Source organism: Solanum dulcamara, chromosome 1, assembly GCF_947179165.1.
Source record: "Solanum dulcamara chromosome 1, daSolDulc1.2, whole genome shotgun sequence".
Lineage (NCBI taxonomy): Eukaryota > Viridiplantae > Streptophyta > Magnoliopsida > Solanales > Solanaceae > Solanum > Solanum dulcamara.
In genome coordinates this window covers 73,231,026-73,244,763 of record NC_077237.1, presented here as the reverse complement: position 1 = coordinate 73,244,763, position 13,738 = coordinate 73,231,026, and the positions used below count along the sequence as shown (strand labels likewise).

General features: G+C 35.9%; 1 protein-coding gene across 1 annotated transcript; it reads left to right on the top strand.

The window, feature by feature from the left end:
- Positions 1–2,589: 2,589 nt before the first annotated feature.
- On the top strand, positions 2,590–13,738 carry LOC129899867 (probable inactive ATP-dependent zinc metalloprotease FTSHI 2, chloroplastic). Its single transcript, XM_055974889.1, has 11 exons — positions 2,590–4,165; positions 5,288–5,460; positions 5,860–5,961; positions 6,057–6,221; positions 6,378–6,518; positions 7,005–7,163; positions 8,312–8,397; positions 8,760–8,838; positions 12,460–12,582; positions 12,873–12,929; positions 13,058–13,738. The coding sequence occupies exons 1-11, from the start codon at positions 2,863–2,865 to the stop codon at positions 13,271–13,273; spliced, it is 2,604 nt and encodes an 867-aa protein (XP_055830864.1). The 5' UTR covers positions 2,590–2,862; the 3' UTR covers positions 13,274–13,738.

Below are 13,738 nucleotides of genomic sequence, written 5' to 3'. Positions count from 1 at the left end.
CTTGAGTCTTCATCTTCCAGTCTTTATTTACCAATTTAAGGTAGACGTGGGCCTGTCTCGGTACCTATTTTAGAGTTAGTTTTATAGGCTTCATGACTAGTTACAAACATAGTTTATTCGATTATTTTCAGAGTGCATGTTTTTAAAACATTGAGTTATATTCTATATATATTTGAGTATTGAGATTTTATTTCGAGAAGTTAAGTTTGCATATACTATTTGTGCCCATCTGAAATCCTTTTCATGAGTTAAGTCTTCTGCTGAGTGAGTTAGCCAAGTGATACAAGAGCTTTAAATATAACTAATAATACAAGAACGAATGATTACAAGTGATGTAAGAACAAATAAATACAAGTGATACAAGAGCGAATGAATATAAGTAATACAACGTATGAATACAACAAGTATAGTTGACTGACTCCTAAAAAATATAAAAATACAGAATAACGAGAGGAAGAGAGGGGGGATATAATCTAAAATACGTATGAATTCAATAAATACAATCGCCTCACACCTAAAAAAAATATAAAAATACAGAGAGAGTGATGAAAATATAGAATACATAGAAAGAGAGGGGGTGAGATAGGGAGAAAGAAAGAGAGTGGGGTGAGAGAGGGAGAGATAATACAACCTACATGTACATATGAATACAATAAATACAGTCTCTTGATACCACAAAAATATAAAAAACACAGAGAAAAATGAGTACAAATACAAAATCTAGAGAGATTTGTGAAAATATAAAATACAAAGAGGGAAAGGGAGAGAAGGTAGAGAGGCGAGTGAGAAAGGGAGAGAGAAAGAGAGGAAGAGAAAGAAAAAGACAAGGAGAGAGGTGGATAAATTGTTTTTGCTGGTATATAATAACCATGAATTTAAATACCCAAACTATAATTATAGATCTCTAATTATGACCAAATCATGTCATTTTTTAAATGAGAAAATTTCAAAAACAGTCAATTTTAAGATGAAAATTAGACTCCTTAGCTACACTTTCTTTAATTATAATTCGTACCTACATTTTAGTTTGCTATAAAATGTATCAAATATATTTAACAACGAAAATAAGGTACAAATACAAATATAAAAGAATTGACTGAAGTTAAGGACATTATTTTTTAGGATAATTTCAGAGACCTCCCTTAAGTTTCGCTCTATAACACTCACATCCTTAAGAATCGAATGTCCTCTTCTATCCAAACTTCCACATTTTTGTTCAGTTTCTCTTCTTTTTTCTTGGTGAAAATAGCGGGTTATCACAAATAAAATTAATTACCAGTGATTAGTTCACTTTACTTTGAAAAGACCTTTAATTTTTGTTTGGTAATTAAAAGAACACGTGTATTTATATATAATATATTATAGTACTAATTTATTTGTGTTGATTAAGTACTGATTTATTCGTGTTGATTTATTTTTATAATGTTTATTAAATACATTATTTTTAATAATATGCATTAATGTGAAAAATTCATATAAATAAGGACAAACTTGTCAAATTATAATTAATTTATATTTATTTTAAATTGATTTAAAGAATGGTTACAGAAAATCAAAATAAGGGAGTAAGCGTAATATTGTAAACCACAGAGGAGGTGAGTGTTATAGAGCAAAACCTGAAGGGAGATCTCTGAAATTATCCCTTTTAAATAAGGTAATTGAGCTAAAATCACTCCCCAATGTATCTAAATCTTTCATAAAGAAATGAGACTCTCATATCTCATTACTACAAACGTTAATTCTAAAGATTCTAACCGCATACACGAATTCTTAAATGCAAATCCTTAAATCAGTCAAAATTCCTCACTTGTTCTTCATCCCCAATTATACAAGTTATTTAGGATTTAATAAAACCTCATTTTGTTAATGTCAATGATACAAAATCTTCTTTAATTGTGTCATAATTGTGTTTGATATATGTATTTATCGATTTCGAACAAATAATATGGATATATAATTTGATAAATATGTTAAAGTATGCATATTGCTTTCTTTACTATCGTTGTTCAATGAATATATGTTTTTTTTTTATCTTTTCTTCGTCATTGGTTTTGTTATTTTATAACTTAACTTAGACTGTATTCATATTCAACTTAGAATATAAGTACAAAGTCTGAGCGTAAATTTGAGAAAAATTACCTTTGATTCAAAAGAATTGAGTTTGAACTTCAATTTGGAGCTTCAAATTTAGGGTTCTTCAATTTTTGTTTGGTGAGAATGAATGTCAGGTGGGTGGGTTATAATAAGGGATTGGGTGAGGTGAAGGCCGTTGGGGGAATCTAATAAAAAAAAATAAATAAAGAATCGAATTTATTAAACATGTTAACGCGCTCATACATGCTGCCTGAAACGCGTCTGGTTGTTGGTGTAGGAAGGGAAAAATAAATTCACTTATGAATAGTATGAGTGTGTAATAGGTCGCCTTAATAGTTAAAACGTGTAATGACTTTTCGATACAACTTCAGAGATAATCTATGCCTTTTCCCTAATTTATAAACATATATATATATATATATATATATATATATATATATTTTTTTTTTTTTTAACCTAATTATAAACATATGTTTCTTTTTAAATTTACTCAACTTTAATTTGTTATTGGGCCATCGGCGCCTTGCTTAACTTCGTTGGTTCTATTCCAGGCGACCCGCCACCATATCTGCTCCGCTTCTTCTCTCCACTCTTCATTCGTAAACTTGAGCCTACAAATATAGTTCTTGCAGACATTCATTGGTGTATATTTCTGGATAAGTGCGATAAATTCAATGATTGCTGACACCCAAAATTCTCATCTTGAAGCTGTTTGATAAAATTCATAAAAAGGTGTCTCAATGTAATCACCCTCAACCCTTTATTCAAATGGCTTGTAGTTCTATTCTCAATTCTCCATTTTTGCCTTCTTTCCCCCAAACCAACAAACCCCATTATCGGAAAAATACAACTCCGCTAGTCATTTCCTGCAATTCTCACAAACCCAGAAACGAAGAAGACAAGAAAATTAGGATAAATCAATTGGGTTTACTTAATCTTTCTGTTACACTCACTGTAATATCAGCTTCACTTGTACGACCCGCAAATGCAGCAAAAGTGTCTGAAAAGAGGAAAAAGTCTGAAGCTTTAACGCCACAAGAGTTGAAAAAATGGTCACAAGGTCTACCAACTGTGAGAAATAGGCTACCTTATACAGAAATATTGGATTTGAAAAGGGAAGGGAAACTTAAGCATATAATTAAACCACCTAATGTAGGGTTAAAGCAACGACCTGAGGTAGTTTTAGCTGTTCTAGAGGATTCTAAGCTTGTTAGAATTGTGTTACCTTCTGTCGACAGTGATCCAAGATTTTGGGCTGAATGGGATGAGTTAAAAGTCGATGGACTTTGTATGAATGCTTATACTCCACCATTGAAAAAACCCGAGCTTCCTTCACCTTATTTGGGGTTCTTGTCAAATATTCCAGCTTGGTTGTTTTCTTTTGTGAAGGCCAAGCCACAGTCAAAAAAGGCGTTGGAGTTGAAGAGGATGAGAGAAGAATTGAAGAGAAGGCAAAAACAGGAGTTGGCGAAGATACAAAATGAGAGGGAGAGGATGGCGAAGGCAATGAAAATGCAGAAGAAAATGGAAGAGAGTAAAAGAAAAAGAGAGTTGAAGAGAGCGAGGTATGAGGAGTCATTGCGTCAAGCGAGTAGAAGTTCTCAGGATATGGCGATGGTGTGGGAAAGCTTAGCTAGTGATTCAAATGTTGCCACTGCTCTTGGTTTGGTTTTCTTCTACATATTTTATAGAACTGTTGTATTTAGCTATAGGAGGCAGAAAAAGGATTATGACGATAGGTTGAAGATAGAGAAAGCAGATGCTGAGGAGAAAAAGAAGATGAGGGAATTGGAGAGGGAAATGGAAGGGATTGAGGGTGTTGATGATGACGAAGAAGAAGGAAGGAAAGGGGAGGAAAATCCTTATATGAAGATGGCTATGCAATTCATGAAGTCAGGTGCTCGTGTTCAAAGAGCACGCAATAAGAAACTTCCCCAGTATTTAGAGAGAGGTGTCGATGTTAAGTTCTCTGATGTTGCTGGGCTTGGAAAAATTAGGGAGGAGCTTGAGGAAATTGTTAAGTTCTTCACCCACGGGGAGATGTATCGCAGGCGAGGAGTCAAAATACCAGGTTAGATATATGCAGATAGTGATTTTTAGGGGTCTTCTTGAATGTTGGTTCCTATTTGAGTTTGTTGTTTGATCCATATTTTCTTTAAACAGGAATTCCTTTTCTTTCTATTTCTGATCAGCATGAATTATGCCACATCAATTGCTCTAGACTTCTTAGTTATTTGTTCTGGGTACTAATGTATATTCCTACACTAGCCACTATACTGTTTCCTTATGAAATCGTGTGTTTAAGTGGATTAAATAGAGACAAAGTTATAGGCTTCTTCAACCGTGATATTCCAGCTTTAGCAGGTCCAAGGTTCTTTAGTCCATTACTAGCTAGGTCACCTATGGATCTTTCTTTTCCAGTAAGTTTACTATTGTTCTGTCCTTTGGCAGTAGACACTTCCTATCTCCATGACCCTAATAACAATAACAGCAACAAATATCACCAGTCTATGAGTAACTTTTATAGTGCGAAATGTATTTGCACACCTTCATTTTATGATAAAATGATCTTGCTTTAGTAAACTGTCTTGTAGATATTTCTCTGGTAATTTACATTTACTTGCATTTCACTTCTCCGTGTTTGTTAACATAATCACATGCAAGAATCGAACTCTTTCTGACTTAAATATAACATAATATGTTTGATATTTACTTCTGTAACTTTAATTGAAAGAACCTCTCTCTCTGTCCGTCTCTCTACCCTCAAAGTTTTTGATTACTGATTCTTGTTGTTATTCATTACATCAATTTATACAAATAGCATTGCCAGTGGGGACTTTGCTACTTTCGTGTATTTTAAAGCTATTTCCCTGCAATTTTCTTTTTCCCAGTTCTTTCCTGCGTTATTTCACTTCCCAAATATTGACAACTTTGTGTGCCCGTAAGATTTACTATGCACCTATATGTTTTTTTTGTTTTTTTTAAAAATAATGGTGGTAACTGGGTCCTCTTGCGTGTACCTCTACTATTCACAAGGTACCGCTATCTTTCATTAGCGCAGGTACCTAGTAACTCCTGTTTCACTTTGCCACTGATTCTCTCAGCTTTTTTGTCTCCTTGTTTGGCACATTATCTTGGTGCTGCTTTATTCTTGTCTTATACAATGACATATCTATTGAGCAAATGCTTTCAGGGGGGATATTGCTTTGTGGTCCACCTGGAGTGGGGAAGACTTTGTTGGCAAAGGCAGTGGCTGGTGAGGCAGGGGTGAACTTCTTCTCCATTTCTGCGTCTCAGTTCGTTGAGATATATGTTGGTGTGGGGGCTTCCCGTGTTCGAGCTCTCTACCAAGAGGCGAGGGATAATGTAAGTTAATTTTCCATCTTCTCTACTATCCACACCATCGTTCAGATTCATTTGTGTTTCTATCTTCTCAACTATCCATGCCATCGTTCAGAGTCGTTTGTTTATAAGCGCTTGGCGTTAGAGTTGCCTGTTCTTATTCCACCTGTACTGTGAATTATGATTCTGCCATTTCCCTCCTATTCTGCATGAACTGTTTGCTTTTGTCTTTTCATATTGCAAACCTCAGCTAGTTTGGTGTTGAGTAGTAGTTGATTGCTTGATTCTCTGTTGCTGAGTGGGCTGCTTCATATTCTTGTTTTTATATCTTGTCAAGCCATTTTTGTTTTTATTTAGAGTGGTTTTATATGTATCTTATAAAGTTTCAACAAGATATGAGCATTATTATGTGGTTTGGCATAGGCCCCATCAGTGGTGTTCATTGATGAGCTGGATGCAGTTGGCAGAGAACGTGGTTTGATCAAGGGGTCAGGTGGACAAGAACGTGATGCGACTTTGAATCAGGTTCCCTTGGCATTTTGAATGTATGAGAAACTGTCACTTCATCTTGTTGAGATCTCAGGTTACACTGATTTAGAATGTTCCCCCTTTTTCTCCAGCTTCTTGTATGCTTGGATGGTTTTGAAGGCAAAGGTGAAGTCATCACTATTGCTTCTACAAATAGACCAGATATATTGGACCCAGCACTTGTTCGACCAGGGAGGTTTGATCGAAAGATATACATCCCAAAACCTGGCCTTATTGGACGAATTGAAATTCTTAAGGTGCAAGTTGCCTGTGTAATTTGTCTGTTGAGAAGTTTAATCACTTTGGGGATGTACAACATCTAAAAGCTCTTTTCATGGGGATATATAACATCTTAGTAAGCTTATTGTATATTTTGCTTCATGCTTTTCTTACATTTCATTTCCTTGGATTAGGTGCACGCTCGTAAGAAGCCTATGGCTCCTGATGTGGACTATATGGCTGTTGCCAGTATGACTGATGGAATGGTTGGTGCAGAGTTAGCCAACATTGTTGAGGTTGCTGCTATAAATATGATGCGTGATGCAAGAACTGAGGTAATAGCTTTTGGGTTCGGTCTGGATTAAAAAAACTTTCTAACCCTGTAATTAAGCAATATATACCGATAGTAGTTGTTATTGACTGTACAGATGGCGCAGTCTTTAAGCAGTTTAAGGTCTTCTAAATCTGGGCTCTTATTTATTACACATGCGACATGAGAAAAACTTTCTTCATTGTTGCTTTCAATATGATGCCGCCCTTTTTAGTCAGAGAAGTGGGTGTGTTGATGTTGCTTAATGACCTCAAAATGTGTTTCTAAATATCATTGTAGAGGGAACCCCCCCGCCCCCCCCCCCCACCATTTGACTTCTGAATTTATTATGACAAAGATGAAACTCTGGTCTCCATCCATCACTGAAGTTCACTTGGCAAAGTACTTACCTAAAATGGGTCTTCCAGACCTGTACTTCACTTCTCCATGGTGTGCTCTTCTGCTACCAGACTCAGTAAACTTTGTATAACCTTGAGTTTGGACTTAGCAGATTACAACTGATGACTTAATACAAGCTGCACAAATTGAAGAACGAGGAATGCTTGACCGGAAGGAGAGAAGCCCTGAGATGTGGAAGCAAGTGGCTATTAATGAAGCAGCAATGGCTGTGGTGGCAGTGAACTTCCCAGATCTTAGAAATATTGAGTTTGTAATGCTCTTTACTCTTCTCTATTTTGTTACTGTCTGCTTTCTCATTGTTGTTTTATGGTATGACAATTTGGTGAAGTATCTTTACTGGGTTAGGCAATCGTGTTCATGTTTATCCTACTGCTTTGCTTTCCATTCAGTTCACTTTCCAATAGTACCCAAATATAAATTTGTTTCTAACAGATGCTTGTATCATATCTACGATAAAGGCTAAAGGTCTGTTGTTCCGCTTGACATTTTGTTTAGGATAACTCCTAGGGAACCTGTACAAAGTTTTGGCATCTTTCCTAATTATTCAGTGTTGGTGGCGTATCATGCCATTATATTATCTTGTCAAGAATTAGCAAGTTCTGGTGTTATGTTTATTGTTGAGATATTAAAAACCATGAGAAAAGTGCAATGTGTGATTGCTATCATCTTGCACACAGTAGTTGCCTGTTTGAAATTTTGACGAAGTAGTTGCAATCAAAGCTCAAATGTTAAATTTATTATATTTTCCCTATACAATATGCGTGGATACTAGTTTTATAATTTAGATTAATAATTAAAATCTCAATCTGAGTTAACCATTTGTTGAAGGGAAGCAATACCCGTCTTGTAGAATACGACTGGTTAGAAAGGAGCTTTAGTGGAGTTGGTCAGTTAGGAGAGACTTGATGAAAGATCAATCAGTGTATGTCCTTCCTGCATTCTGATTTCTCATGCTTTTTATGAAAATTTCAATGTAACTTAACCATGTATTAAACAAAGTAAGCTGTACCCATTTAATAGAATATGACTTGTTACAAAGGAGCTTTGAAGTGGACTGACTGCTGGTACAGGTAGCAAGTAGAACTTGGGTTAATTAGGAGAAATTTGATGAAAGAGCAATCAGTGTTTGTCCTCCTTCCTGAATTCTGATTTCTCATGCCTTTTGCTTGACAAAATACGGGAAAAAGACTCGTGCCATTTGCTAAAGCAAATATCTTTTTCTTTTTCTTCCAAAGTGCATTGAGTTCTTATTTTCATACTTCTTTAAAAAGGTGTTATCAGAATTGTTTCAATTGATGATTTGGTTAAACCCATTGTTACTTTAATAATACAGCACAAACATTCTTCATAGTTCCTTTTATGATGGCTGTTTTTTTGTTAATGTTTCTTTTTGAGAAGCTCACTATTGCTCCAAGGGCTGGGAGAGAGCTGGGTTATGTGAGGATGAAAATGGATCACGTCAAATTTAAGGAAGGAATGTTGAGGCACGGTTTCTATCCCCTTCATATTGCATTTATTTTTCTTTATTCTCTTAAAATTAAGTATTGGAAATCTAATGCAACAAGATATGCTAGTGTATATGTAATGGAACTAAGAAGTGAGGGTATTTCAAACTGCTACTCATGTATTTCCTTGAGTGATATGAGGAAATATATCTGTAGACACCACATAGAAAGAAGTATTTGCCTTTTGAATACCTCACTGTCTGTTGGTCTTACTTCCCATATAAGCAATTTGGAAAACGCGATCCACCTCTTGCTTTTCGACCCTCTACTGTCAGATGTCAAAGAAAAAAAATTCCAGATTATAGTCATCTGTAACTTTTTGACGCTTCATTTTAATGCAGCCGACAGTCGCTCTTGGATCACATCACTGTTCAGATAGCACCACGTGCTGCTGATGAGCTCTGGTATGGAGAGCACCAGGTAAGATTGCAGACACTTTAAATTTTTAGTTTTGCATCATTTGTCACCTAACGTTTAAATAGCTTGAAAGGGATCCATGCTTCTTTTGTTGGAGTCTTAAAAATTATTATGAAATATAGTCTAATAGGTATCATGAAGCAAATCCATAGGCATCGGGACACAGACACATATCTCGTGCTCAACATGGAATAGACATACAACAAAAATATGCACAAGGCACATTACATGTAGTTTTGGAATAAATTTATTGATAAAATATGTAATTGGCCCAATTAACTCGGGAGACAGATTTCAGATGCTAATTTAACAGTATGCTACATTGTTCTCATAGCCTGATTACTGGGCGAAACATTTCTTCTGCATATTTGGAGAGACGTTATAAATGTCACTTGAGTATGTTAAATGATTAATGAGACATAATATTACATCTGGAAACAGTGGAAAAGGAGACATCTGTATAAATGGTTTCAGTACAACCCCATGTACTGTTTTGTGATATAATACAAAGTTACCTACTTCAAAAAAATAATATTACATCCCTTTTTGTAGGAAATTGGGACCTAAAGATACATTTATGGTTTAAGCCTTCAAGGTAGGATTTAAATAAAGTGAAGAGCAAAAAGAATAGAGGGTGGATCAGTGGATTGTTTCCAAATTCTTTTCAGGATACATTAACATTTTCCACTTTCTTCTTCTAGATAGAAATAAGTCCACCTAGTGTCCGGTACCTGGAAATGCTCGCTACCAAGATTTTTATCATTCCCAGGGCATCCTTATCCATCCCACCGCAACCCTTAGTGGTGAAAATAAGTAATACTATAGTGTTCTCAGCAAAACATCTCATCCAAAAATTAGAATTTTCTCAAAAAAATGGAGAATTCAGAACCATCTTCACCAAATCAATCAATTACACCTAAATCAAAAAATTAGTTGGTTCGATGATATGAATCCTCTGTATTTTATTCCGCTCTATTCAGACCAATTACAACCATCCTCGTTAGGTTCTAATTGTAGCTCTTAAAGGAAAAGGAAAAGCATGCTTCTTGTATTCTCATTCCCCAGTAACCTCCCCCCCCCCTCCCCAAAGGCTAACCGAAAACCACCATAAGTAGTGCCACTTCTTAATAGAAATTTTGAATAAATTATACATATATATATATATATATATATATATATATATATACACACTAATCACCCAGACCCACGGTGTGGGATTTCATTGGGTTGTTGTTGTTGTTGTTGTTGTAGTATATATACACTAATCTAACATAGACTTGTTTCATACAACTTATTTGAACCTGAGGTTTGCTTTGTGATACTATCATGGAAACCATGCTGCTTTGGAATTTGAGACTCACACCCAAATGTTAATGCATGTATATGCACACATATTCCTCTTCCCAACTAGCCACCCACTGAGTGCAGTTGCCTCTTCATTCTAGGTGTCAACTTGTACTATTGCACATGAAATGTTTCACTTGCCCTTGTTTTTTTTTTTTTGAGAGAAAGTATGTTTCATTTGCCCTGTACTTATTCCAAGTTCCAATTACTTGCTGTTACGATGCATAACAATTAGTTATATTAGGATATGATTACAACATTAACAACAACATACATAGTGTAGTCCCACACATTGAGTTCTGGAGGGTAGAGTGTACGCAGACCTTATCTCTATCTCAAAGGTGAGGCAGTGAGGTTGTTTCCTTCTCTAATTTGAATGCATAGGAGCATATGTGTTTAATCAACTTTACTATTCTAAACATGTCATCTAGAGGATTTCTACTCTTTTCATTTCAGCTTGAAAAACCTCTGGAGATACTGTATATGGAAAACACTTTTGAACATCTGTCAAATGTCTCTTTCTAATATCAGAGTCGCATGAGATTAATGATATTGCTCAACTACACCCTTATAAATCGAATTGTAGGTGGTCGCTAGCAATATGTAACCCAATGTATGAGGTCGAGGTCGAATCCCACAGGGAACAATGTCTAGGCTATTGAAGAAATAAGAATTACAAGCTACTAGTTTGAATCCGATCGAAAGAGATGCAAGTATTTTTTAGGGGGTTTACGCTAACAAAACAAACACGAGAATTAGGGATATGGGATAGAGGATAACAAGGATAAAGGCCTTTTCAAGCAAGGATACCAATGAGATTCGGGAATGGGAAGTCAATCAAAATCTATACGATCCATTGCATATTAATCTCAAATAATCATGAGTCAAATCAAACTTGCCTTGGACTCTCAATTACCTACCTATATCTTTCTATCATAGGCAAATATTTCTCAACTAGTTTTCTCGAGTCTAGCTAAGTATCAACTAAAACAATCCAATTATGGACAATGTAAAGATTCTACTATTTCTAGCTCAAATCCAATAACTGAGTAATTACACCTCAAGTTAGCACCAATAAATCTTTCCCAACCTCAATTAACTCTTTCAAGCTCAACCAAAGTAAATGGGTAAGTCCTAACAGTGATAAGATCCTTTGGAAAGCAATTAAAGCATGAAATTGATTAGATAATCAAAGACCCATTTCATATAATGAGAAAATATTCAATTAACTACAAAAGCACAAGATCAAAATCAACAACCCTTCAATTGTTTATCACTAACACAAAATCCAAACCACCAAATAACAACTACACCTAGAATTTAAGCATTACAAAGCAAAGATTTGAAGTAAGGGTGAAAAATAATTACAATCAAGCATTCAATCTTCACTCCCATGGTGTTTGTTGAGGAAACTTGCTCTCAAAGATATCCTTAGGTTAGAATTATCCAAACATCAATCAGAATGATCCCCAAAATGGTTGTGCATGAGTGTATATTGTGAATTGGCATTAAAATGTGAAGTTCCAAAACTCCCCTGAACGCCTGGCATATCTTCTCCGCGAGGTTTGACCACGTTCTGCGGGTTGGCGTTGATGGGAGGTCCGCGTTCGCAGATGAGTTGACCGCGTTCGCGGTTCTTGATTGACTTGCTCTCCGCGTTTGCGGATGAGTTGACCGCTTTCGTGGTACACAGTGACCAAGTCTCAGCGTTTGCAGGTCTGTTGACCGCATTCGCGGAAGACAAATGCTCTGCCAGATTTAACTTTCTGTTTCAGCTCCCAATTGCCTCGATTTCACTTGTTTTCTTCTTAAATCCAGTAATTTTCATCAACACTCCCTGTAGGCCACAAGTTCATAAAACAATCACCATTCAAAGGATAATTAGCTTCAATCTCTACATTAACAACACAAAGCTATAAGAAAAGAGATAAATGAGTCCAAAATCCCCGATTCATCAACTAACAGATGAATTATAAGACCTGTCTATGTAAATGTATGGGCAGGTGTTCCTTCATGTGTACTTACTGTGTACAATGTTATCACGTGACTCTATACACCCTTTTTGAAGTTTCCATGCATTAGTTATTTGCATCTCTATCCCTACCCCCATTCTTACCCTTTCCTAGTCAAGAGTTACCATGATATCTTTTCTAGCACGTTGAATAATAGCAGTGAACACAGCATTTGTATCAAACTGTACCTAGGAAGTTAATATGTTTTTTCATGACATAAAGTCCATTTGGACGACGATTTATAACTAATACATATAAAATATTTCAGTTCAGTACAATATGGGCTGAGACTGCAGATAATGCGAGATCAGCAGCTCGGACTTTGGTTCTTGGTGGTCTATCTGATAAACATTATGGTTTGTCTGACTTCTGGGTTGCAGATAGGATAAATGTAAGATTTCACCAACTTCACCCCTCACTTAAGATATTTAACCATTTCTCCTTCCCCATTCATCAAGGTTTTAAAGTTAATTTTTAGCAAAAGTACATCTTTCCTCCAGAAGTAAAAATACTTCATTGGTATGCCACTGCTTGAGTTTCAAATATGCTTCTAAAATAATAAAAAAATTCCCGTCTCTTTCTTTTGAGTTGCACTCCCCTTGGTACTTCACTCCATCTATATTTTCTGCATTGATGTGTCTTGTGTGCCACCTGAATTCCAAAATATATTTTGTTTGTCAGGACATTGATTCCGAGGCACTTCGCATCTTACATATGTGCTATGATCGTGCAAAAGAGGTATCAGTAGAACTCATTCCTCCTCTCTAACCCCCAGTCTGAGCGGAAAGAAAAGTGAAGATAGTGTGAGTTTTGAAATTGTATGCTACTTTGGTTTTCATTAATGCAATCTTGAAATGACTGTACAGATCCTTCATCAAAACCGAAACCTTATGGATGCAGTAGTTGATATACTAGTTGAGAAAAAAAGTCTTACTAAGGAGGGATTCTTTAAACTAGTTGAACTACATGGGTCCCTCCAACCAATGCCTCCCAGTGTAGTTGATCTCAGGTCTGCTAAACGCTTGGAGTTCCAGGATACGCTCACAAAGCAGAAGGAAATTGTTTCTCAAGGACGCAATTGAGCAAGCTGTTTGCTATTGTGATGTGATCATTACGTAACCATGAGCTGCTGCGCTCTTTTAGTCATGCTCACCTTCAGTTGGTGTGAATGGTGGCTCGAGTCTACTTTGTAGGGTACGGCTTCGTTCGATCTAATTTTGTCTTGAAGATCCTATTGAAGTTGTACAATCATGGAAGCAGAATTCTGCTACCTCAGATTGGATAGAGCAGAGGAGTGCAAGAGCTCTCTGAATGGATTTTGAAGCTTTCAAGCCCAAATGATGCAGTGAACTTCTTTTTGTTCTCATTGTTCTTGGTCATTTAGCTGGTTTTCCCTATTCAATTATGATATAGATTGCACAACAGAAAGGATATGTATAGGTCACACAATATTTATGCTAATGTTGCATAATATTCTCATTAAAATCAACTGTATAAGACTCTGAATAGCAGTTCTTCAAGTTGACAAATCTAAAAATTGTACTTAA

What these genes read in the sequence shown, in the direction of transcription:
- LOC129899867 (XM_055974889.1), top strand. Translation starts at nt 2,863, where the DNA reads ATGGCTTGTAGTTCTATTCTCAATTCTCCATTTTTGCCTTCTTTCCCC. An exon ending in ACCAAGAGGCGAGGGATAAT is followed by an intron (nt 5,461 to 5,859) that starts GTAAGTTAATTT and finishes GGTTTGGCATAG; the next exon opens with GCCCCATCAGTGGTGTTCAT. An exon ending in TGCGTGATGCAAGAACTGAG is followed by an intron (nt 6,519 to 7,004) that starts GTAATAGCTTTT and finishes TGGACTTAGCAG; the next exon opens with ATTACAACTGATGACTTAAT.